We start from the raw sequence: 26125 nt of genomic DNA, 5'->3' as shown, positions 1-26125 counted from the left end.
CTCTCGAATTGCATTATGTATTTGTAAAACGCTTTCTGTTTGTTTCAGAGTTTAGTTTCTTTTGCAAAAAAGGTTGCGTTTGTTTGCAAAACGCTGGATTTGTTTGTTAAGTTTAGGCACAATTTTCGCTCCATAAAAATCGCCCATCCCTACTGTCCTGTCCTAAATAAACATTTGACTTTTTGAGTGAACTGCACTTCTGTCATTCTTGGTCCCTGAATCCAGAGCTTCTGGGTGTTCCATCGACTACGACTAAACTCTTAAACTTTCAACCTAGACAAAAGTAATATCTTACAGTCCCCTCATTACACATATAATCATATTTTTCTCATATCAGGTGAATTTCATCACTTTTAAAGAGAACTTATAAACCGCTTACCTCTCCCAAGCGCTCATAGCGCGAACTGAAGAGGAGCTCCAAAACAACGTCAACTACACAGCGGTGTGTCAAAATACAAGTCCTCAAAAATAGTGTTAACAAAAGATCTTGCAAATTACATAAAATAAACAGAAATCAATACAATTAACTGAGAGGAGGATTTTAGTGAAAATGTAGTAAATGTTTACATTACAAGTATTTTTTTTAACCCGTATACACCAGACGGGAACGCTGAAGCATTGCGCCCATAGACTGTATGAAATATGGACGTAGTGTCCGTGACGTCACCCGTAGGTTTCTGATGAGCAGTTTTGAAGCTTAAAGTGGGCGGAGCCGGCCGTTGCCATCTTGGCGTCTATGGAAGGCCGTATGGAAAGCCGTTTGGGTCATATTTCGCCATCAACCAGACGCCTGGTGTTCAAAAGACGCCTGGTTTTACGGCGTTTAAGACTTACAGACGCCGTAAAGTACGGCGTTTTGTAGCGCATGCTTATCGAAAGCCAACAGGTTCAGAATTCGCGTGCTTTTGATCGCCGTATTAATATTAAAACGGCAATTTCTTAACGCCGCCAGGCAGGGCCGTAGCTAGTGGGGTGAAAGGTGGTGACAATTCTAGGGGCCCCCACTGCCCAGGGGCCTCACAAAATCCAATAGTTATACTATAAAGCCAAATGTTTTGTAAATAATTTTAATACATGAATTGCATACATGAGATTTTAATGAAATCCACATTCTAACTATATAAAGACGTAAACACATGAACATCTCCGAGCTGCTCTCAGAGTTTACTTCACACGCATTTCACTGTTTCCTTTGAGAACAGCTACTCGCACTGAAACTCAAAGGTCTTTGCAGCGGCCCGCCAAAATAAACTCCCTGCCGCCAGGCGTTAAATAAGCGCCGCCTGGTATGGCAAGCCGATGCTGTCACAATTACGCCATAGATTAAACGCGTTTATATCCGAACGCCGTTTTTGATGGATTCACAATTCGCGTGCTTTTGATCGCCGTATTGATATTAAAACGCAGATTTCTTGACGCCGCCAGGCGTTAAATAAGTGCCGCCTGGTGCTAAATTAACGTCATATGCCGCCACGCGTTTAAATAACGACGTTAACTTAATGTCACACGTCACTCAAAATGCAAACTTATTAGCTAATATACATAGCCCCTCCTCTTCTGGGTTTGCGCGCTCTACGGCAAGTCGGAGGCTCGGAGCATCCAGTTTGCAAGAGCGCTGGTCAATGGGATTGATGTTAGAGGTTAGTTAAAGTTTAAAGTTATACTCGTATATAGATAACAGAAATGTCTACACAACCTAATAATTTTAGAAGACGCCTATCAGCGATAAGGGATCGCATTAATTCACACCTTGATAGTTTTCTGGAAGCATCACCAGAGCATGGATAGCAAAGTCTTGCAGACAGGTAATGGTTAATTATAACGTCAGAAATTGATTGTTCAGTTTAATTTAAATACCAAAATTACTCTCTAAAGTATTAATTAACGTGTCTACGACATTACGACAGTATACTATATTAATTATTATATATTACATTATAATAACTATAACACTATTTAATTATACTATGCTATATTAATAATGTACTATAGTATACTACAGTTTAATATATATATTAAGTTGAATATAATTAGTATAATATAGCCAATTATATTAACTATACTGTATTATAATTAATATAACATCATAGTACGCTACAGTTTAGTATAGTGTGCTTTAATATTTTTTATGTAGGTTGTATTTGTAAAATAATGTATCATATCTAAGATATGTTCATACCTCAGGGAATAAGTTAATTAATAGTCCATATTAAGTGCTACAATCCTATGTGTAATTTTAATGTATAGCTTTCCTGTTGCGCAGTGGTTATATCATGACACTAGCAATGCCAGGGTCATTGTTTCGATCCCAGGGATTGCACATACACATAAACAAATGTATAGTATAATGCAATGTAAGTCCATAAAAGTGTCATAGATGTAATGTGCAAATGTTCTCTGAAAGTTTTGAAATGTTCCGCAATGAACATTCACGTGGTCCTGCTCGTCCCAGGAGGGCACGTAGGAGAAATATTACAGCCACATTTAGAGTCACTCTTCTCAGGCCATGTGTTGAGCGCTTTACATCTTCGAGAGGTAAGACCTCTGCTGTGTTGTTTATTAAATTGTTTGTCATGTTGATTGCAAACCGTATGTTAGCACAATTGTATAACACCTTTGCACACTTTTGCCCAGTAGATGCCATTGCCAGTCAGAGGGTAGTAGTGCAGAGAGAGCAGAGTGAGAGTCAGTTTGCAGAAACTCTCCGAAGCACGTTTCCACAACTTCAAGGGGGGGAGTTTGAGTTGTGCAGGGTTGATGCACAAAGACTGGTTTCTCCACTATGTCTTGAAGTAAAAACACCAGCAGCAATAATTGGTAGTGGGCAGTTAGGAAGATCAGCACTGTACATAAAAGAAAAGGTAATTTAGCAGTAATACTTTGTTTTTTTGTCTTTAATTACTCTTGCATAGAAACAATGTGTCCAGTATTTGATTTTGTGTCATTCTTTACTCGATATACAATTAGTTTTATGTAAGGAAACATATAATTAATTTCTTGGTTTCTTTACATGGTTTACATATAAATTACAATTAATCCATCAGTTGTTAATTTTTTTTAGACTACTTCTGCACTTGCACCAGTGTCCTCGTCTCCAGCAGCACCAGTGGCCTCCTCTCCAGCCCCACCAGTGTCATTCTCTCCAGCAGCACCAGTGGCCTTGTCTCCAGCAGCACCAGTGGCCTTCTCTCCGGCAGCACCAGTGGCCTTTTCTCCAGCCCCACCAGTGGCCTTCTCTTTAGCAGCACCAGTGGCCTCCTCTCCAGCCCCACCAGTGTCATTCTCTCCAGCAGCACCAGTGGCCTTCTCTCCAGCAGCACCAGTGGCCTACTCTCCAGCCCCACCAGTGGCATTCTCTCCAGCAGCACCAGTGGCCTCCTCTCCAGCCCCACCAGTGGCCTTCTCTCCAGCAGCACCAGTGGCCTCCTCTCCAGCCCCACCAGTGGCCTTCTCTCCAGCAGCACCAGTGGCCTCCTCTCCAGCCCCACCAGTGGCCTTCTCTCCAGCAGCACCAGTGGCCTTCTCTCCAGCCGCACCAGTGGCCTCCTCTCCAGCCCCACCAGTGGCCTTCTCTCCAGCAGCACCAGTGGCCTCCTCTCCAGCCCCACCAGTGGCCTTCTCTCCAGCCCCACCAGTGGCCTTCTCTTTAGCAGCACCAGTGGCCTTCTCTTTAGCAGCACCAGTGGCCTCCTCTCCAGCCCCACCAGTGTCCTTCTCTCCAGCAGCACCAGTGGCCTTCTCTCCAGCAGCACCAGTGGCCTCCTCTCCAGCCCCACCAGTGGCCTTCTCTCCAGCAGCACCAGTGGCCTTCTCTTTAGCAGCACCAGTGGCCTTCTCTCCAGCCCCACCAGTGGCCTTCTCTCCAGCAGCACCAGTGGCCTTCTCTCCAGCAGCACCAGTGGCCTCCTCTCCAGCCCCACCAGTGGCCTTCTCTTTAGCAGCACCAGTGGCCTTCTCTTTAGCAGCACCAGTGGCCTCCTCTCCAGCCCCACCAGTGTCCTTCTCTTCAGCAGCACCAGTGGCCTTCTCTCCAGCAGCACCAGTGGCCTCCTCTCCAGCCCCACCAGTGGCCTTCTCTCCAGCAGCACCAGTGGCCTTCTCTTTAGCAGCACCAGTGGCCTTCTCTCCAGCCCCACCAGTGGCCTTCTCTCCAGCAGCACCAGTGGCCTTCTCTCCAGCAGCACCAGTGGCCTCCTCTCCAGCCCCACCAGTGGCCTTCTCTCCAGCAGCACCAGTGGCCTTCTCTTTAGCAGCACCAGTGGCCTTCTCTCCAGCCCCACCAGTGGCCTTCTCTCCAGCAGCACCAGTGGCCTTCTCTCCAGCAGCACCAGTGGCCTCCTCTCCAGCCCCACCAGTGGCCTTCTCTCCAGCAGCACCAGTGGCCTTCTCTTTAGCAGCACCAGTGGCCTTCTCTCCAGCCCCACCAGTGGCCTTCTCTCCAGCAGCACCAGTGGCCTTCTCTTTAGCAGCACCAGTGGCCTTCTCTCCAGCCCCACCAGTGGTCTTCTCTCCAGCAGCACCAGTGGCCTTCTCTCCAGCAGCACCAGTGGCCTCCTCTCCAGCCCCACCAGTGGCCTTCTCTCCAGCAGCACCAGTGGCCTTCTCTTTAGCAGCACCAGTGGCCTTCTCTCCAGCCCCACCAGTGGCCTTCTCTCCAGCAGCACCAGTGGCCTTTTCTTTAGCAGCACCAGTGGCCTTCTCTTTAGCAGCACCAGTGGCCTTCTCTTTAGCAGCACCAGTGGCCTCCTCTCCAGCCCCACCAGTGTCCTTCTATTCCGGTAAAATACTTTAGAGTATAAAATGATGCTCAGTGTTTGGTATAATATGTGCCATCACTATATTAACTGTTTATTTCTACGTATAGTGTATTGATTTGTTGTTTCAGGCGTGTTTGGTGCTGATGCAGATGAAGTGTCAGAAGTGTCATACATTAGAACGTGTCAGAATACACAGAGATCATCTATACAGCCTTCAATACTGTGTTAGTAACACTGAATACACATGTGGTTAAATAAACTGATGCTTTATAAATCACCAGTGTCCTCGTCTCCAGCAACTCCTCGAAATTTTTGATGGACACGACTGGCAGAAACCTCTGTCATGCAATTCTAGAGGTAAAGCAATGTCTAATGTTTATATTTTACATATGTGTTTTACATAAAGCAGTGTGAACACCCTTCTTTATGATTTTCTGTATTTTCAGGTGTTTTTGTGCTTAAGTGAAGACACTTCCCCTGTGAAAATCTGATTATTCAGCCAATCAATAACTGTCAACACCCTAGTAGAATAAAACACCTTATAAGCACTGTATAGACACAGTAATGCTTTTATTGATGTGTGTGCGTGTGTGTGTGTGTGTATGCGCGTGTGTGTGCGTGTGTATGCGCGTGCGTGTGTGTGTGTGTGTGTGTGTGTGTGTGTGTGTGTGACAGCACTGTACAATGGTATGTACAAACAAATTGGAATGATGATAGCTGTGTGCCTGGTGCATGGTGGTGTGGAGCCACATTTCTTTTCGGAAAGGCTGTTCTGTCAGGCATATGCAACATTCAGACCCCCGTACCAGACCTTTAAGAGATCGTAGACTACGATTTCAGAGCAAAGATGATCAAGGTTAGTTAATGTATTATACATACATGAAATGTATATTATGTATAAAATGTTTACTATGTATGTTTACTAATGTTTTGTGTTTAGTTTCTGTTTGTAATCAAATGCTTATTTTGTAAATACTTTCTCAATTTAGATACAGTCGGCACAGAATGTACAGGATGCACAGGATGCAATAATGGAGGCATCTGATCAGCTAGTGATGCTGGGGTCGCTAAGGCACATCCAGACCTTAGAGGACAGAAATGAATTATTAGAGAACACTTGAGAACAGGCTAAGAGATTCTCTGGATCAGTGAGTTTCAGAATGTACTAATAATATTTTACCTGACAAACTAACTGTAATAGCTTATCATTGTGTAATATTGTGTATATCTTTTTATCTCTAGATTTAAAGAGGGCCTGGGGTGCCTTGGGCTTTTGCCTGGAATGCAGAAGCACCCAGGGCTCTTTAAAGATGTGTTCATCTATGAGGAAAAGCAACTTTTTGCAAAAGACTCGTCTGCTTTGTTTAGAGCAGAAGTTTCTCCAGCTGGCAGTAATAGAAGAGTTGTGGAAAGCAGAATCATCTGTTTTTGGAGGGACTGGCTCATAGAAGTGGAGGGTATGTACAGTATGCCATCATTCTGTACTTGTTAATTGTGAGACACATAAAACACTAATATGCATGTAATATGTTACATGTTTGAATGTTATAATACATAGAAAAATAATGTACTAAGGGTTACTTTTTCAAAATTTGTTAATGTCATAGACGGTTTCATCTTAACAACATAAACAAACGTTACTGCGCATGCACACTTTTGTGACCCCAACTGAACTTCCGGTACACATTCACAAACAATAGAGTGCCTGTAGATTATTTCTGATAACAATCAATAGAATCCGAGAAGACCCGTTACTTGGCTAAACTTGTCTCTCCAATATTTTGCATTTAGTCTGCGATACCAGACTCAACCGCTAGACGTCAATGTACCATACAGGGGTGCCTTTCCCGAACAACGACATAACTCGCTGGTTAACCACCATAGTACGATGCATCGTTGAGAAACTAACTAGCTACTTACGACTGCTTCCCGAAAACATAGTAACTTTGTCGCACATCTGTCGTTTGAACCAGGTTGGTTCAACAACATAGTTGATGACGTCACATAGGTGGTGGAGTAAACCCGTCTTCTAATTAATCAGTTTAGATCGATTTAATGTCATATTATTGCTGTAAATAATATACACTGCATATGAAAACTATTTTTGCTCTCTATTGTTTTTTCACAATATTTAACTCATTCAGAAGTTTCCTCCTACGTAACTCCACCCAGGGTCATAGAGCATGAGCAGGTCATGCGCATGAGCACTTTTCAAAAAACAGCACTTCTAATTTCTTGACAAACTAAAAGATGTCAAATTGAATTTGTATATAATTAGAATGATGGATATAGAATGCACTGCATGAATTCAACAAAATTCAAAAAATCGTTTGTTTAATACAATTATTATACAGTAAAATAACAATACAAATTAATATGAACATAAATTAAATAAGATATAAATAGTTATATTATTAGACACAAGCTGGAAAGTTAACTGGGGGTCAGGCGCGCCTGATGAAACGTCTATACCGACCGTAGTGTCATCTCAAATCCATGTCCAGCTTAACTTTGTGGAAAACAAAAAATTGGGGGGAAAAAACAACTGAAAAGAAAAACATATAACTAAAGGGCTCGGCATAGTCCAGGCGAATTGCGCTTTCATTCTGCGTTTTGGGGTAAAACGAAGCTCGAAAACGTTGAGAGACGGTATAGTGTTTTCGAACAATCCAACACCCCTTTGTTTCTGGAGGCGGGGTTTACATGACGTATGCAAATAGCCTCTGCGCACGTGGCCACACAAACAACACACCCACCTATTACGTAAAGCCCATGGACCAATGGTGGCTCGAGGGTGTTTACCGGCCAACACAAACTTTCCCGGAGAGTTCTATTTGGTTTTCTGCAGCGAACTAGTGAAACGAATTGTCGTTTGGACCAGATTTTGTTCGAAATCAGGTCACAGACGGTCGTTTTTCGATTTCGAATGTAGTATGCTGAGCCCTTAATACAGTATGTTCCAGGTAGCAATATGTACAATTTGTAAAAGTAAAAATAAGTCAAGTCATGATTAAAGGTATAGTTCACCCCCAAAACGAAAATTCTGTCATCATTTACTCACCCTCTTGACATTTTAAACCTGTATGACTTTCTTTCTTAAGCAGAACACAAAAGAAGATATTTTGAAGAAAGTTGTTAACAGAAAACCGTTGGTCCCCATTGACTTTTTCTTCATACAATAAAGTCACATTCTTCTAAACTCTTCCTTCTTCATCTGAAATCTCTGAGATTTGTTTATAATGTTTGAATGAAATCATTCGGTTTAGGTGGTCGTCCATAATTTAGCCATTATATCTGTATTCTCAATGAAGCATCATCAGAGAGAGCTCATGATCTCATCAGTCGATTGAAGCTTTGACATCTGACATGTTTTCTTGAATTTTTCTTAATTTTTTAATGGTGTGAAAGAATTTAAGTTTACGAGATTCAATTCAACCGTAGACGTGATAATATTTCTATAGGTTTTTCCCTGAGCTTCTAGTATTGAGGTCAGTATATGAGCTGAACACGTGTGGTTTATTCTTCTGGGTATAACAGTTAAACCAGAATATGTTTGTGTGCGTGCCCATGTCTCTGTGCAATATCTATCGTGTCTTCTCATAACCACGAATGAACGCCACGATGAGAACAAAAGTGTGTAAAAGATCAATGTGCTCCATAAACCCATTTTCTGTTGATGTGCAAACACGTGTCAGAATGATTGTCTCTCATCTGTGTGCTTTATTCCTCCTGTCTGGTGAGTGACTGCATTTCATTTCTAGATTATGAGTACAAATCTAATTCTGTTTGTTTCTACAGATTTGTGCAATTAACAAACAGTTAAAAACATTATAAAATACTTTAGAGAATAAAATGATGCTCGGTGTTTGGTATGTGCCATCACTATATTAACTGTTTATTTCTACTTATAGTGTATTGATTTGTTGTTTCAGGTGTGTTTGGTGTTGATGCAGATGAAGTGAAGTCAGTGATGGAGGGAGATTCTGTCACACTACACACTCATCTTACTGACATACAGAGAGATGATCACATACTGTGGATGTTTGAATTTCACAACACTCTTATAGCTGAAATCTATAAACAGAATGTTATTATGCATGACAGTAATGAGATATTTGGAGGCAGACTGAAGTTGGACAGTCAGACTGGATCTCTCAGCATCACAAACATCAGATTGAGAGACTCTGGACTTTATCAACTACAGATCAGCAGTAACAGAGGAACTTCACACAAGAGATTCAGTGTTACTGTCTATGGTGAGTTTAATATCATTCTCAAACGGAATTTCAACAGTCCTCTGAAAGGTTTAAGATTATTTTCCATGTATTTTAGAGCAAGACGACATCATTACGCAACACACTGATGAAAAAATGTTTTACTGTTTAAACTGATCTGATCTTCTCTGTACTGAAAGGTTCTTGCCATTTTTATCTGTTTCAGGTTTTCAGCGAGTAAATTTGTTTCTTTATGTGGTGATTTTGCTGTCAGTTGTGATAGTTGTGATGAGTGCTGTGATATGTCTGTGCAGTAATGTCCAAACATAACTAGAGAGTAAGTGTCCTTTAACTAATCCAACACTATAGCTGCGTCCCAAATCGCGCACTTATGCACTACATTATTAGTATAAATAGCTTGGTGTGTTCACATTGAACGTTCTCAAAAAAAGAAGTGCACTAATAAGTACGCGGATGATGCACTCATTCAACCGAAGATATGTAGCGTGCAACGCTGTCCACTTCACGCACTTACAGTTTCGCTTTTGTCCTCGTCTGGCAAACCGCATAACTTCCCGTTAGTATAAAACCGCACGAGTATTCCATGTGGGACGAGACCTTCTTAAAGTCATACACTACATGGTTGAGTGCACAGCGCATGTAAGTGCATAGCTCATAGTGTATAGTATGTCATTTGGGACCCAACTAATGTATAATAAATACACACAATAAACAACAGTAATAACACACACATGTGCTTTCAGATGAAGAAGGAAGAGTTTAGAAGAACGTGTCAGAATACACCGAGATCATCTATACAGTCTTCAATACTGTGTTAGTAACACTGAATACACATGTGGTTAAATAAACTGATGCTTTATAAATCTGAACTGTAATTTGTTATGTTTCTAATATATTCTGTTAGTTTGGTCTGTGTGCGCGTGTGTGTAACGTGGTTTCATCTCGTCCAGAAATAAACTTCACACGAGAACAAAAGTGTGTGAAAGATTAAAGTGAAAAGTTTTCTGAGTAATGTTTAGCAGGCTGATTTTCTCACTTCTGTTTGATCTGATCCTGTTTGTGGCAAGTTGTCACTCTTCACACTGATCTTACTGAACTACAGAGAGATGATCTGATACTGTGGATGTTTGGACCTCAAGGGACTCGTATAGCTGAGATCTATAGGCTAATCGGGGTATTGATATGTTTGATAATAGCAAGTCGTTTGGAGGCAGACTGAAGCTGGACAGTCAGACTGGATCTCTCAGCATCACAGACATCATCATCACAGACTCTGGACGTTATCAACTACAGATCAGCAGGGATAAGATCTCACACATTTATACTAATGTTGTAAGTAATGTTAAATAATATAAATAATGAAGTAAGTAAAGTGTATTTGACCATCTGTCACATTTTAGCTCGTCTGTCTGTTCCTGTCATCACCAGAAACTCTTCTCAATGTTCTTCATCATCAGAAAGATCTTCAGTGTCAAAATGTGTGTTGTTGTGTTCAGTGATGAATGTGACACATGTGAGTCTCTCCTGGTACAAAGTGATACATCCGTAGGATCTGAATTTCTTAAAAGCAACCTTGGTGTTTGTTTGTATTTTGTCAACCCGTTCTCATCAATTGCGTATAAATAACATGCTGTTGCAATATCGTTAAATACATACGCCAAAGTTCAATTTTGCGTGCATATGATATGCCATTATTTGCGTGCAACTCGCTGGAGAGCAGCCATTTTGAAACGTACACGAAGAGGAAGTGATGGAGAGAGATTCCATCACTCTACTTGTCAATGTTAAGAAAGATCTGATAACATTAAGAGGATGTTTTAAAGCAGCATTGAGAGAGGTCTCCATCTTTACTGTATCTCATCGTGGTGTGGAAGGGTTTCTGGTGTGAGGTCAGGTGTACTCCCTCTCCCTACTGATATCACCATTTAAAGCTCTGAGGTGACATCCTTATCATGTTATTGAGTAAAAGCACGCTCAAAATCTGACACTGGGTTTGTAACAACACAAGTGTGAGTAAACAAGGACGGAAGTGTTGGTCTGAATTGTCCTTTAATGCTCTGTGTGCAGGATGTGGCTAGTAAGTGATAGAAAGACGTATTAACAACAGAGAGAGAACAATGTTAAAGTGCATCTGTTGAGTCGACAAGTTAACGCTTAACACTGGAGACTCATTTTAGCGTTTGCGTTTGATTGTAAATTAGTTTTTGTACTCATTTTTGCTTCACACCGATGACGAACATGTTATAGAAATTCCTGTTTTCGCATTAAGACGTGTAATGAACATCAAAGCTGATAAATACGTTTATTTGAGTTAGCTTCGCTTAAGATGTCAGAATAAACACGCAACACATGAACACGTGTACAGTATGCATTGCATTTGTCAGGAAGCAGTTGATTTGCGAGGCGCTGCATGAAGTTTGATCTGCAGCCGTTTCATAATCTAGTGGTTGTCCAACTGAGGATGAGTCTCTAGGGGACCACATATTCAGTGGCATATTATGAAAATGTCATTTAAATCAGAAAAATAAGACCACCAACCACAAGAATTGATGTTCCAGCATTGTATAACTGAATATGTTTTTCACAAAGGGGGGGGGCCTTTTCAACGAAACATTTAGTGAACCACTGATCTAAACACTAGTGTTCATCTTTCCAGGCAGGATTGTTTGTTAAACATATTTCGATAAATGCAACATTAGTTCAGTTTCAGAAAAAGTCCTGTGTATGACCCTGTCTGTGGCTTCTGCCGGGGGCGTCGCTAGACTCCTTTTACTGGGGCACGTGCTCCAGTATAAATCTGCTGTGCCCCAGTATAAATTTCAAGTTTAAGTTTTAACAGTTTACTTTATTTGTCAGTGTAATCATTTACATTGATAATAGCGGCAAAAACGGATCTATATATACAGTATCTCACAGAAGTGAGTGTCATGGTTCTGCCCCATCTTGTCTTGCTTTTCTTGATCTAGGGGCAGAAGCATGACAGAACCTCTTGTTTCATGTGGAGAGAGGCGTTTTGTCCCTTTTGGCTTGCCATACTCTCTCTGGTTTCTTCTCTGTTCCTGCCCTCTCGTCTCCTCATTATTGCTTGTTATTGGTTTCATGCCCTACACCTGTCCCCTCTTGATTTGATCCCTTATTTAATGCCCCTTTGTTCTCTGTCCTGTGCTGGTTCATTGTGCGTGTCACTTGTATGGTGAGTGACGGTTCCGTGTCAGTCTAGTCTAGTCTAGTCTAGTCTAGTCTAGTCATGTTTATGTTAATCTTAATCTTAGTCTTGTTAGGTGTAATTAGTCTTAGTCCTGTCCTTTTGTAGATTCCCCTGTTTTGTTATGCTACTCCACGTGGGTCTTTGTTTTGTATTTTTGTTCATAAATGTCTTGTTAATACCCCTTACCCTCTGTCTGCGTTTGGGTTCTCTCTCCTTGTCTCACCACCACAAGTGAGTACACTCCTCACATTTTAGTAAATATTTGATTATATCTTTTCATGTGACAACACTGAAGAAATGACACTTTGCTACAATGTAAAGTAGTGAGTGTAGAGCTTGGATAACTCTCACTAAATCCTTGGTGTTTCGAGTCAGATCCGTGGGCGTGGCTTGTTGGTTTTGACTAAATCTTTGGTGTTTCAAGTCTTACGAAACCTTTGCCCTAACCCACACCCGAACCCTAACCTTACTGTAACCATCTAAACTACTTAAGGTTGTTAAAATTGAAGAAAAAACACGTTTGGGTGATGACGTCAGACTCGAAACACCAAGGATTTAGTGAGAGCCCTGCACTCTGGGGGCTGAGGCTACTCTGAGGAGTCGCCGTTTCCCCATAGAGTACATTTCCTATACTTCTGCTGCTGCTATAAGTGTGTCACACAGGAAGTGGCCAGGAACGAGCTTTACCCTACTCCATCCTTCGTACTTTCCTTCCATAAAATGTGTATTGATTTTATTTATTTTTTATTTAATGGACTATTTTTATCTCCACGGAGACACACTTTAGAACTCATTGGTAAAATATATAAGTGTAAAAAGCATCACATTTTTATTTTTATAGCAAATTAATGTCAATGGCTCAATTATCCTGTGTTAAAATAACATGTTAATAGGCTTAAAGGCTCTAAACGTGATTCGATGGTCCAGTAAAAAACGCTTTGTTTGTGTGTTCTATTAAGTTGATAGCTTATTTAAAGTTTATGGTTTCATAGTTTTAAGTTTATAACATGGCTGTTTAGTACACAGTTCAATGCAGAGGTTGTGTAGATTGTTAGGAATAGATGAGCCCCAGTTGACTCCTTTGGCTTCGGTGTGCCGATTCTGAAACGTTCTTGACTTTTGAGGGTTTTACTTTTTCTGGCAGTCCTTAGTGACTGAATGTAAACTCCAATAGATTTTGTTTGTCCTTAAACAGGCTTCACGAATCTGTAGTTTGTTTAATATGATAATCAAATGTGTATCTGTTACGTTGATCTGTTTACACGGTTTTTCTAAATAAAGTTTCCTGATGTCTTCATCTGAAGCCTTGCGCTTTGTCAGGTTTTACGTTCCACATTTTCTAAACGTTATTTGTTTTGTGGAGTTTCATGTGTTCAGGTGTTTTTTTTTATATTGTCCCAAACCTCAGTCTTTCATTTGAGATTGCGCTTGTGGACTGTGTTGATTTTATTTATTGCTATTTGCTGCCATCTACTGTACAACGTATAACGTAACAGTTTAGTCCAACTTTATTTTTGTTAATGAGCTTTAAAGAGACTAATCCTATCCAACCTTTGCACATCATCCGATTCAAACCCAACAATATGTGCACTTTCCCCAAATAGGCCTACTCTTTACATATTTTTTTTTTTTTTAATATCACTTTCTTGAACATTATTTTGAAATTACTTATCCGTTTTAAAAATGCAAAAAAATATTTTGATATAAAATTATTATATTTTCCCTAATGTGTATATCAGTGGAACAGAAGCAGCAATAGAAGAAGCTCTTTGTTTCCTTCCCTTGTTGCTCACAGACTTTGAAGGAACAAGATCTCCGAGTCTGAACTTCCTTAAAATGAAGTGAAATCACGATCTCAATCTATGCCTCTTTTCGATCTGCTCAACAGAATGTGCGATGTTACATACCGTGTGTGATGAGTCATCTGTTCAGCTCAAAGGTCAAAAGGGGCACATGGTTGATTTGTCTTCTTTCTGGTAAAACTCCGACTCTCCATGTTACTGTTCTGCTTTCTGAATTTTCTGACGGATTCTGTCACCAGTACACACTAATGCAAGTGTGTTTTGCTACAGAACATACATGCCTGAGAAGTCACGTAATCCACTCCACACCCTGTACACGGAACAACACGAAACGCATTTTAGTGGACCGTCCACACTAGTGCTGCGCGAGACATATCAACACCAGCGCGGTATCGCGATACCGTGCCGTTAAAATCGCGTTATTCCGCTTTTGATAAGGATTAAGAGCGTTTTAACCAAATCCATGTTTCTTGAGTGTCGTCGATATGCGGAATGCAACGGGGCAGAGTCTGTCTGTCTGTCTGTCGTGTTATTTGAGACTTTGGGCGTGACACGTGACTAACGTTTTTTCCCTCTCGGTTGCGTTTCAGTTTCCTGGCGGCGACAAATAAGCCTATCTGTAATAGGCTACATGAAGCGCCATAAACCAAGCCATTCGTTTATGAAGTCGATTTTTTTTGGTTAATAATTGAAAGACATTGTTTGTGAACTTTGTTCCCAGTGTTCAGCTTTCACTTTCTTTTGTTAAGCAGCAGATTCGTTTTTTGCCTGACAACTCATGACGTCATAGTCTCGGATTGGTTAGAATAAGTTGCTCAAGTCTAAGTAGAAACGTTTCGCCGAACACATTTGAGATGAATCTAATATCTAAAATTCTCGCTTTGGCTATTTTCATGGTCACTCCATGTGTTCAGACAGGTGAATAATGCACATGTTAATGAAGTTGTGTTTTATGGTAAATTATTGCACGTGCGATGTCTTTTAAAATGAGATTTAAATGATTTGTATTAAATAAAAAATTAAAAACTGCACCAGTTACAATATCCATCATTGGGGTGGTCTCTTTAGAGTTTCTTTCTCTACCTCTACAGGTACAAAACATACAACTCTTCTTTTTTATGTACACAATTGTACCCCAAGGACCTATGGTATACATTTAATTGAACAATTGAATGTTTTGCTCCACTAGGATCAACATTTTACCTTCACAATAGCTATTTTTCCTGACAGTGTTAGTGTTAGTTTTAGTAATCTTATTTGTGATCAGTTTAAGTCAAAAGTAGGTTAAAACACTAAAATATGAGATATGTTAAAACACTTATGTTATATTATTTATTTGTGCAGCTAAACTTATACTCACAATGCGAATTTGGCATTGTTGAGTGAGTGTGGTGATCTACACAACCACCTGAAAAAGGCAATTTTCCTTTAATACACACATGCTTGTCCCAGTTGCAGACAGGTTTTTTTTCTGACCAGTGTGAAAATGTATGTGATGTTCACTTTCCTACACTGCTGATCTTTGGTTAAGTCAGAATTTCTAACTTTGCCTTCAATAAATGTTTACTATTTATTGTTAAAATCACCCATAAAATGTGTTCAATACAACATGTATTCAAATGGAGTCTGAACATTTGTTTGAAGCAAGTCATTCAAACTTTAGCCAAACTTTAGTACTCTTAATTTGTTTCCCTGTTTAATTTATGTGAGTGCTCTTTCCCAGCACAGAAATAAATTGACATCACATTACATTAAATGTGTGTGATTCTTTCTATGTTAGAGCTCTTAGTTTTTATCAGTTTCATCTTATTTGCTTAATCAATGTTTGATAAAGTGTGTTGATAAAATGTTTGTATATGTTTAACAACAAAAACATTTAATTCTGAACCCTTGTTGGCACTTGAAAAGCATGAAGGATGTTTTAAAAAGACTTTCCCAACTTCAGGTAATTATTGATCCTCCGAGCCCTTGACAAGTCCTGGTGTTAAAAGAAGACTCTTCAATTCAATTGTATTTATATAGCGCTTTTCACATTTTTCATTGTTGCAAAGCTTCACATAAATAAAAGTTAAGTAATAATAGTAATAATAATCAATAAATAAATGAAGACAATACGGCTATAATACATGCAATTTTTCTCTATGCAATGTACATTGATAAAACTTGACTGAGTCTGTTGGATTGTCAGAAACTGTCGATTGTTTAATTTAAGTCTATTATTTTCCTAGGTGGTCCTAGGTGATTTACAATATGATAATGTGCAGAGTATCAATGCGATCTTAGTCATATCCATTAACAATATTAACGTTACTGACGCTGGGTTATTTACAATATTATAATGTTCAAAGTATGGCATGGTTGGAAAAAACGCAATTATTGTCAGTACTGGCAATATAGAAAAATGTGTAATACCATAACATGTTACAGTTAAATGCACAATTAAAATGAAATGTAAAATGTTTATGGAGTATGGAGAAGTCAAGGTTACCACATATTTTTGTTACCACTTAAATTTTGTTTTCATGGAATGCAACGATGCCTTTCTTCTACAATACTTGAAAACACATTGCAGCTTTTTTATACATTTCTACTTTACTACGTTACTTTTTTTTAACGTTTTGCTTGTAGCTCTTGTTTGCCAATTGTCCTTATTTGTAAGATGCATAGATAACAGCACCTGCTAATGAACTATAATGCAAATCTGAAGGTGACTACTAGAGGTATCATGATACAACTATGGTTGAAATGTACTTTTGTCATTTAGTCTGATGGTATTTCAAATGCTCTAGAATGATCAATATCTCTATAATGTACCACCACAGTACTGACAGTCCACTGTCACACTTCAATATCTAATAAATGATTGACAATTTGTGAAAGCAGAACTGCTTTGAGGAATTTGGTGTAGCGCAAGCATCAGGTGCTCTTGATATCCACCAGAGGGCGCTCTGCTCTTGTCCATTGTCGATTTAACATGATCCACATTTCCAGTGGGCCTGAACTCAGTGTTTATTTTCATCCACCTGTTAATCATTTACCTTTTACAGGGATGGGAACTGTTAGGTGTGGAGTTTGCATGTTCTCCCTGTGGCAGCGTGGGTTTACTCCGGGTACTCTGGTTTCACTCATCTAATTTGTTTCTGCCAGACTAAAACTTGTTAAAATCTAAAAAGTAAGACTGATTAGCCCTAACTAATCCATAGTCAGTGAGACTAGTTGTTAAGACATAGTCTTAAACTTAGCGGCTATGTTTATGCAACTGGCCTAAGATCTTGAGATAACAACTTTGACATCAATTTATAATTGTATGTATGTAGCCTACCCACTAGGCCCAACTGGTTTGGTCTTAAAAATATTTTGTGATGTTTTGTGAAAGCATGCTTAAAACATTTTTTATCAGAAGCACTTAGCTTAGAACCGCAGAAGTTACTCAGCTCAGTAAACGTCAAACTCTGAACTCTGAATTACATCATATTTGTCATATAGCTGCATCTTTTGAACTCATTTTTCATTTTCCCAAGCAGCGTTTTGAAACGACTACAAATAGTTTTGAAACGCTCTTATAATAACAGAAGGATCATTCTCACAGCTCCAGTTGTTGTCATATGATGGTTAAGCTTCGCTATGGAAGGTAACCGAAGACAAAGGTTACATCATGTTTGGTCTTGATGCAGGGGAACCTGAATCCCGAAGAAAGAATAACAGAGAGAAAGGCTGCGTCACTATTCTTGCTGTTTACAAACTAGAACTCTGAAGGAAGGCGGGTCTTAAACAAGCCACTATAAAAATGTGGACAGATCAGTTTGATCCTCTCTTCTCAGAGGCTCTCTCATAACACGCCGTTTATTATTCCTCGATTTATTTTTGCTGGTGGAATGAAACTATTTACAGTAAACGTATGTATTTATCAACTAATAAAATGTTAATGTTTAATAATGTTTTAGTGTTGTTCTTTGTGTTCCCTAAGAGCAGCGTTTCTCAAAGTGTGGGGTGGGCCCCACTGGTGGCGAATAGAGACATGACAGGTGGGGCGCGGCAAACGGGAGGAAATTGAGTCATTTTTATTCATTCCTTTATTTATTGACCATACAAACAAAACAACGACACATTTAAATGTAAGCCTTACATAAAACAACACCAGACTGCAAAGAAAATGTCTTATGGAACCATGGTCAAGTAGCTTTCGAGAATGATTTCACGTCGGAAGGTTCTTTGAAGTGACACAAAAACTTTAATGTTCGGCAACCGAAAATATTCGGCCAGAAATAGCAGAAAAAGATCACCCTAATTCATCAGCTGGTGTCGCGTTTAGCGTTAAACCTGCGAAGAAATTGGGACCTTAAATCAGGTAACGTTAGCCCCCCGTTAAATCCATTATATGGAGGAAGACCCGAAAATGTTTTCCTCAACAACCTTGGATTCGTTTCTACAGAAGAAATAAAGACATGGATGTCTTGGATGACATGAGGGTAAGTAAATAATCATAAAATTGTAATTCTAATTAAGGTTGTTTATAGAGCCACACAAAGGATTATTTTTAATAACCTTGTTCTTTAACAGTGCATGCTTAAAACCGAACCGTAAAGATGTTTCTTATTTTTGCATTTGCATTGAACTTTTTTGTAAACCCATGAAACGTGAGGCTTGATGCACTGTGACACAGAACTTTCCTGATTCATAGAGATGTGCTGTGGTGTTGTCTATATAGGTCAGTATTCAGGGGCATCCAGCGTGCAGACCCATGTAAACAAGCATGTCTATTATTGGATGCGTGTGATAGGTTTGCAGATATCCGGTGTCGTATCAAAATCGGACTCCCCGTGAGATTATGAGTCCTCTGTTTTCCCCTACGAAGGTTAGGGTTTGGATTAGGTGTTGGGGCGGGCTTTAGAGATAGGGACCAATCACAAAGCAGCATCCTAAGAGAATGAACCAATCAAAAGTAGGGGAGTCAAAATTTCACGGGGAGTCAAACTTCGGTACAACACCAGAAAACGCTGTGTGAAGTTTGCAGGTACAGTTTCTTGTATTTACAAAGTCGTCTTTAAACCTCACTATCGTTTTTGCCAGAAAGTCTAAACGGTGTGGTTTGAAGTCGATTTAAAGCGTTCGCAATACATTTGACTTTAATACATCATATTTGCACATTTGCATCGTGTTTTAATCCACTTGAATGACTTGCAAATCGTACAATAGTAATCAGTTGTGTGCATCACGTTCTACCAGATGAGATACAGGGAAGCCTTAAATATTTACTATGACAAAGTTGGGACAAGCAGCAGATTCCTAGACGTGATAATATTTCTATAGGTTTTTCCCTGAGCTTCTAGTATTGAGGTCAGTATATGAGCTGAACACGTGTGGTTTATTCTTCTGGGTATAACAGTTAAACCAGAATATGTTTGTGTGCGTGCCCATGTCTCTGTGCAATATCTATCGTGTCTTCTCATAACCACGAATGATCTCCATGATGAGAACAAAAGTGTGTTAAAGATCAATGTGCTCCATAAACCCTTTTTCTGTTGATGTGCAAACACGTGTCAGAATGATTGTCTCTCATCTGTGTGCTTTATTCCTCCTGTCTGGTGAGTGACTGCATTTCATTTCTAGATTATGAGTACAATTCTAATTCTGTTTGTTTCTACAGATTTGTGCAATTAACAAACAGTTAAAAACATTATAAAATACTTTAGAGAATAAAATGATGCTCGGTGTTTGGTATAATATGTGCCATCACCATATTAACTGTTTATTTTTACGTATAGTGTATTGATTTGTTGTTTCAGGCGTGTTTGGTGCTGATGCAGATGAAGTGAAGTCAGTGATGGAGGGAGATTCTGTCACACTATATACTGATCTCACTCACATACAGAGAGACGATCAGATACTGTGGATGTTTGAATTTCACAACACTCTTATAGCTGAAATCTATAAACAGAATGTTATTATGCATGACAGTATTGAGATATTTGGAGACAGACTGAAGGTGGACAGTCAGACTGGATCTCTCACCATCACAAACATCAGACTCACAGACTCTGGACTTTATCAACTACAGATCAGCAGTGACAGAGGAACTTCATACAAGAGATTCAGTGTTACTGTCTATGGTGAGTTTAATATCATTCTCAAACGGAATTTCAACAGTCCTCTGAAAGGTTTAAGATTATTTTCCATGTATTTTAGAGCAAGACGACATCATTACGCAACACACTGATGAAAAAATGTTTTACTGTTTAAACTGATCTGATCTTCTCTGTACTGAAAGGTTCTTGCCATTTTTATCTGTTTCAGGTTTTCAGCGAGTAAATTTGTTTCTTTATGTGGTGATTTTGCTGTCAGTTGTGATAGTTGTGATGAGTGCTGTGATATGTCTGTGCAGTAATGTCCAAACATAACTAGAGAGTAAGTGTCCTTTAACTAATCCAACACTATAGCTGCGTCCCAAATCGCGCACTTATGCACTACATTATTAGTATAAATAGCTTGGTGTGTTCACATTGAACGTTCTCAAAAAAAGAAGTGCACTAATAAGTACGCGGATGATGCACTCATTCAACCGAAGATATGTAGCGTGCAACGCTGTCCACTTCACGCACTTAGAGTTTCGCTTTTGCCCTCGTCTGGCAAACCGCATAACTTCCCGTTAGTATAAAACCGCACGAGTATTCCATGTGGGACGAGACCTTCTTAAAGTCATACACTACATGGTTGAGTGCACAGCGCATGTAAGTGCATAGCTCATAGTGTATAGTATGTCATTTGGGACCCAACTAATGTATAATAAATACACACAATAAACAACAGTAATAACACACACATGTGCTTTCAGATGTAGAAGGAAGAGTTTAGAAGAACGTGTCAGAATACACCGAGATCATCTATACAGTCTTCAATACTGTGTTAGTAACACTGAATACACATGTGGTTAAATAAACTGATGCTTTATAAATCTGAACTGTAATTTGTTATGTTTCTAATATATTCTGTTAGTTTGGTCTGTGTGCGCGTGTGTGTAACGTGGTTTCATCTCGTCCAGAAATAAACTTCACACGAGAACAAAAGTGTGTGAAAGATTAAAGTGAAAAGTTTTCTGAGTAATGTTTAGCAGGCTGATTTTCTCACTTCTGTTTGATCTGATCCTGTTTGTGGTAAGTTGGCACTCTACACACTGATCTTACTGAACTACAGAGAGATGATCTGATACTGTGGATGTTTGGACCTCAAGGGACTCGTATCGCTGAGATCTATAGGCTAATCGGAGTATTGATATGTTTGATAGTAGCAAGACGTTTGGAGACAGACTGAAGTTGGACACTCGGACTCTCTCAGCATCACAAACATCAGAACTGAACACACTGGAATGTATCAACTACAGATCAGCAGGGATAAGATCTCACACATGAGTTTTATACTAATGTTGTAAGTAATGTTAAATAATATAAATAATGAAGTAAGTAAAGTGTATTTGACCATCTGTCACATTTTAGCTCATCTGTCTGTTCCTGTCATCATCAGAAACTCTTCTCAATGTTCTTCATCATCAGAAAGATCTTCAGTGTCCAAATGTGTGTTGTTGTGTTCAGTGATGAATGTGACACATGTGAGTCTCTCCTGGCACAAAGTGATAGATCCGTAGGATCTGAATTTCTTAAAAGCAACCTTGGTGTTTGTTTGTATTTTGTCAACCCGTTCTCATCAATTGCGTATAAATAACATGCTGTTGCAATATCGTTAAATACATACGCCAAAGTTCAATTTTGCGTGCATATGATATGCCATTATTTGCGTGCAACTCGCTGGAGAGCAGCCATTTTGAAACGTACACGAAGAGGAAGTGATGGAGAGAGATTCCATCACTCTACTTGTCAATGTTAAGAAAGATCTGATAACATTAAGAGGATGTTTTAAAGCAGTATTGAGAGAGGTCTCCATCTTTACTGTATCTCATCGTGGTGTGGAAGGGTTTCTGGTGTGAGGTCAGGTGTACTCCCTCTCCCTACTGATATCACCATTTAAAGCTCCGAGGTGACATCCTTATCATGTTATTGAGTAAAAGCACGCTCAAAATCTGACACTGGGTTTGTAACAACACAAGCGTGAGTAAACAAGGACGGAAGTGTTGGTCTGAATTGTCCTTTAATGCTCTGTGTGCAGGATGTGGCTAGTAAGTGATAGAAAGACGTATTAACAACAGAGAGAGAACAATGTTAAAGTGCATCTGTTGAGTCGACAAGTTAACGCTTAACACTGGAGACTCATTTTAGCGTTTGCGTTTGATTGTAAATTAGTTTTTGTACTCATTTTTGCTTCACACCGATGACGAACATGTTATAGAAATTCCTGTTTTTGCATTTAGACCGGTAATGAACATCAAAGCTGATATACGTTTATTTGAGTTAGCTTCGCTTAAGATGTCAGAATAAACACGCAACACATGAACACGTGTACAGTATGCATTGCATTTGTCAGTTGATTTGCGAGGCGCTGCATGAAGTTTGATCTGCAGCCGTCTCATAATCTAGTGGTTGTCCAACTGAGGATGAGTCTAGGGGGACCACATATTCAGTGGCATATTATGAAAATGTCATTTAAATCAGAAAAATAAGACCACCAACCACAAGAATTGATGTTCCAGCATTGTATAACTGAATATGTTTTTCACAAAGGGGGGGGGCCTTTTCAACGAAACATTTAGTGAACCACTGATCTAAACACTAGTGTTCATCTTTCCAGGCAGGATTGTTTGTTAAACATATTTCGATAAATGCAACATTAGTTCAGTTTCAGAAAAAGTCCTGTGTATGACCCTGCCTGTGGCTTCTGCCGGGGGCGTCGCTAGACTCCTTTTACTGGGGCACGTGCCCCAGTATAAATCTGCTGTGCCCCCGTATAAATTTCAAGTTTAAGTTTTAACAGTTTACTTTATTTGTCAGTGTAATCATTTACATTGATAATAGCGGCAAAAACGGATCTATATATACAGTAACTCACAGAAGTGAGTGTCATGGTTCTGCCCCATCTTGTCTTGCTTTTCTTGATCTAGGGGCAGAAGCATGACAGAACCTCTTGTTTCATGTGGAGAGAGGCGTTTTGGCCCTTTTGGCTTGCCATACTCTCTCTGGTGTCGTCTCTGTTCCTGCCCTCTCGTCTCCTCATTATTGCTTGTTATTGGTTTCATGCCCTACACCTGTCCCCTCTTGATTTGATCCCTTATTTAATGCCCCTTTGTTCTCTGTCCTGTGCTGGTTCATTGTGCGTGTCACTTGTATGGTGAGTGACGGTTCCGTGTCAGTCTAGTCTAGTCTAGTCTAGTCTAGTCATGTTTATGTTAATCTTAATCTTAGTCTTGTTAGGTGTAATTAGTCTTAGTCCTGTCCTTTTGTAGATTCCCCTGTTTTGTTATGCTACCCCACGTGGGTCTTTGTTTTGTATTTTTGTTCATAAATGTCTTGTTAATACCCCTTACCCGCTGTCTGCGTTTGGGTTCTCTCTCCTTGTCTCACCACCACAAGTGAGTACACACCTCACATTTTAGTAAATATTTGATTATATCTTTTCATGTGACAACACTGAAGAAATGACACTTTGCTACAATGTAAAGTAGTGAGTGTAGAGCTTGGATAACAGTGTAAATTTGCTGTCCCCTCAAAATAACTCAACACACAGCCATTAATGTCTAAACCGCTGGCAACAAAAGTGAGTACACCCCTAAGTGAAAATGTTCAAAATTGGGCCCACAGTGTCAATATTTTGTGTGGCCACCATTATTTTCCAGCACTGCTTTAACCCTCTTCGGCATGCGTTCACGGAGCTGGTGGATGTTAGAAACCTTGTGCAATCATATCATTAATAGCCCCTGTGATGCACATCAGAATTTGTTTGTGCAAAGGAGGGAAATGGAAGTATGTTAAAGACACATAAATATTGACCTTCCCCAGTATTGTCGCACTGTAGGAATAGTGGTTTCATCAAGGGAAGTTTGTAAAGTGCTTTGTGTTGCACATTTCTTGCACACAGCAGGTTTAAGAAAGAAGAGATAGAACAGTAATGGCCGGTGCCCAGTAGAGCTTTAGGTAGCAACGCCCCTGCTGCTGCTATTTATTGCACAGAATGAAACAAGACGTTTCCTATGAACTTGTAAGGACACTACGATCATCTCTCATTAAACCTCCTCTCAGTGTTTCTGAGTACACACACTGAATGCAGAAGGAAACAGTGAAGAAATGTGGACTTGTGTGTTTCTAGTTTGTGTGACGGGTAAGAAAGCGTTTGATTTTCATTCATGTGTTGAATTGAGCTGAACTCACATCTGTTATTGAGTGATTGAGTGAATAAACAGCGCTCTTGGCCACTTCACGTATCATCACACAACACAGTGAACGCAAGACTAAACTCTGCAGACACAACGTTTATTCTGCCTGATTGTAAATATACTGTATTAGTAACATTCAATATAATTGTGGTTAAATAAACAGATGCTTGATAAAACGTGCTGAACAAGTCTGAACTGGAATGTCTTATTTATTTAAATATATGTGAGTAAACTAGTCTTTCATAAGCTAAATAACATGAAATATACATGAAAAACGTTATTTTTTTTAACTGAAGCTTGTGTGAAATGCAGTAGACGTCACAAACAGACTGTGAGATTCTTTGTGAAGTCACACTGAAGTGAATTCATGTATTTGTTCGGTTTGTCTGTACGGGTGTGTAAACGTTGGTCAGTATGAAAGTGGTTTATTCTGCTCGCTGGTGCACGAGATCAAGTCTGAGGGTGTCTTTTAGGAAGTGTTATGCACTTGTGTTTGTGTGCATGTGTGTGTGTGTGTGTGTGTGTGTTTGGGAAGGGGAACTCGGTTTCATCGCATGTCCAGAAATAAACTTCATACCGAGAACAAACGTGTGTGAAAGATCCGAGTGAATGTTTAACAGGATGATTTTCTCTCTTCCGTTTGCTTTGATCTTGTTTGTGTTGCGTGGTAAGTGAAAATAACTCTTTTAATAATAATTATAATTTTATGTCAGACTGAATTTAGTTTTTTATATGTTCTGCAGGTGTGTTTGGTGCTGATGCAGATGAAGTGAAGTCAGTGATGGAGGGAGATTCTGTCACTCTACACACTCATCTTACTCACATACAGACATATGATCACATACTGTGGATGTTTGGACTTCAAGAGACTCGTATAGCTGAAATATATAAGAGAAGCATTGATATGTTTGACAGTAATAAGATATTTGGAGACAGACTGAAGTTGGACAGTCAGACTGGATCTCTCACCATCACAAACATCATCATCACAGACTCTGGACTTTATAGACTACACATCAGCAGTGACAGAGGAACTTCATACAAGAGATTCAGTGTTACTGTCTATGGTGAGTTTAATATCACACACAGTATGTTCATGCTGATTCAATCGTGACAGAATTACACAAAAAATCTCCTTATAGGTATAAGATTATTATTCATCGATCTTTTTGGAGCACAGTAAGTATTTAACACACGGTAAGACATATAATGTGTTAAATAATTGTGATATCTCAGATATCATCACAAACCACACACAACATCTCAACATCAGTGATGTCTGTCAGCCATGTTCAGGTATGAGCACATGGTTGTTACATCATGGTTGGGTGTGTCGTGGTTGTGCCACTTATTAAATACATGTTTTATTTATATTTTAGACTCCGCACAAGTACCTTCATTTCTTTATCCAGTGTTTCTTCTATCGTTTGTGGTCTTTACCATCTGTGGTATATTGTGTTGTCTATACAGCAAAAACCAAACAGGCGTTAAAAGTAAGTATGTCTTTCAACTCATCCAACGCATAAATACACAAATTGAACTACAGAAATAACACACACATGTGCTTTCAGATGAAACGGGTGAGAAGGACATGTCAGAATACACAGAGGTCATCTACACAGAGATCTGAAGTCTCTATCAATAAACAACACAGTGAAAGTCAAGATTAAACCCCAGAGAGCTGCAAGCACATATACATACAGGAGGAGAGCGCAGATTTGAGAGAACACCAGCAGAGGGCGACAGAGTTCAGAAACTGACTTGAAAATCTGATTACACACAGTATAAACCTAAAGCTTTTTCAGTGC

The 26125-nt window shown here is 39.6% G+C and overlaps 3 protein-coding genes across 4 annotated transcripts in view; 1 reads left to right on the top strand and 2 right to left on the bottom strand.

Moving 5' to 3' along the window:
• LOC130548501 (uncharacterized) overlaps nt 1-391 on the bottom strand; it is a 14327-nt gene extending 13936 nt beyond the window's left edge. Inside the window, exon 1 of the mRNA XM_057325323.1 lies at nt 380-391. The gene's annotated coding sequence lies outside the window, so the exon portion shown is untranslated. The remainder of the gene's footprint in view (nt 1-379) is intronic.
• The window catches only part of LOC130548504 (T-lymphocyte surface antigen Ly-9-like), a 49392-nt gene extending 34840 nt beyond the window's left edge, over nt 1-14552 (bottom strand). Inside the window, exon 1 of the mRNA XM_057325328.1 lies at nt 14108-14552. The gene's annotated coding sequence lies outside the window, so the exon portion shown is untranslated. The remainder of the gene's footprint in view (nt 1-14107) is intronic.
• LOC130548503 (T-lymphocyte surface antigen Ly-9-like) lies at nt 6058-9981 on the top strand. 2 transcript variants are annotated; one of them, XR_008962045.1, is made up of 4 exons: nt 6058-6214; nt 8690-9013; nt 9198-9308; nt 9736-9981. XR_008962045.1 is itself a non-coding variant. In XM_057325325.1 (3 exons), the coding sequence occupies exons 1-3, from the start codon at nt 8367-8369 to the stop codon at nt 9299-9301; spliced, it is 555 nt and encodes a 184-aa protein (XP_057181308.1). In that variant the 5' UTR covers nt 8212-8366; the 3' UTR covers nt 9302-9981. The 2 variants fall into 2 exon arrangements, 1 of the variants encoding a protein (XP_057181308.1); XM_057325325.1 differs by lacking the exon at nt 6058-6214 and adding an exon at nt 8212-8493 and having other exon boundaries at nt 9198-9981.
• Nucleotides 14553-26125: the final 11573 nt, after the last annotated feature.

Source organism: Triplophysa rosa, linkage group LG25 (assembly GCF_024868665.1).
Source record: "Triplophysa rosa linkage group LG25, Trosa_1v2, whole genome shotgun sequence".
Lineage (NCBI taxonomy): Eukaryota > Metazoa > Chordata > Actinopteri > Cypriniformes > Nemacheilidae > Triplophysa > Triplophysa rosa.
The sequence above is the reverse complement of the archived record's forward strand: the minus strand, read 5'-3'. Positions and strand labels throughout refer to the sequence as shown.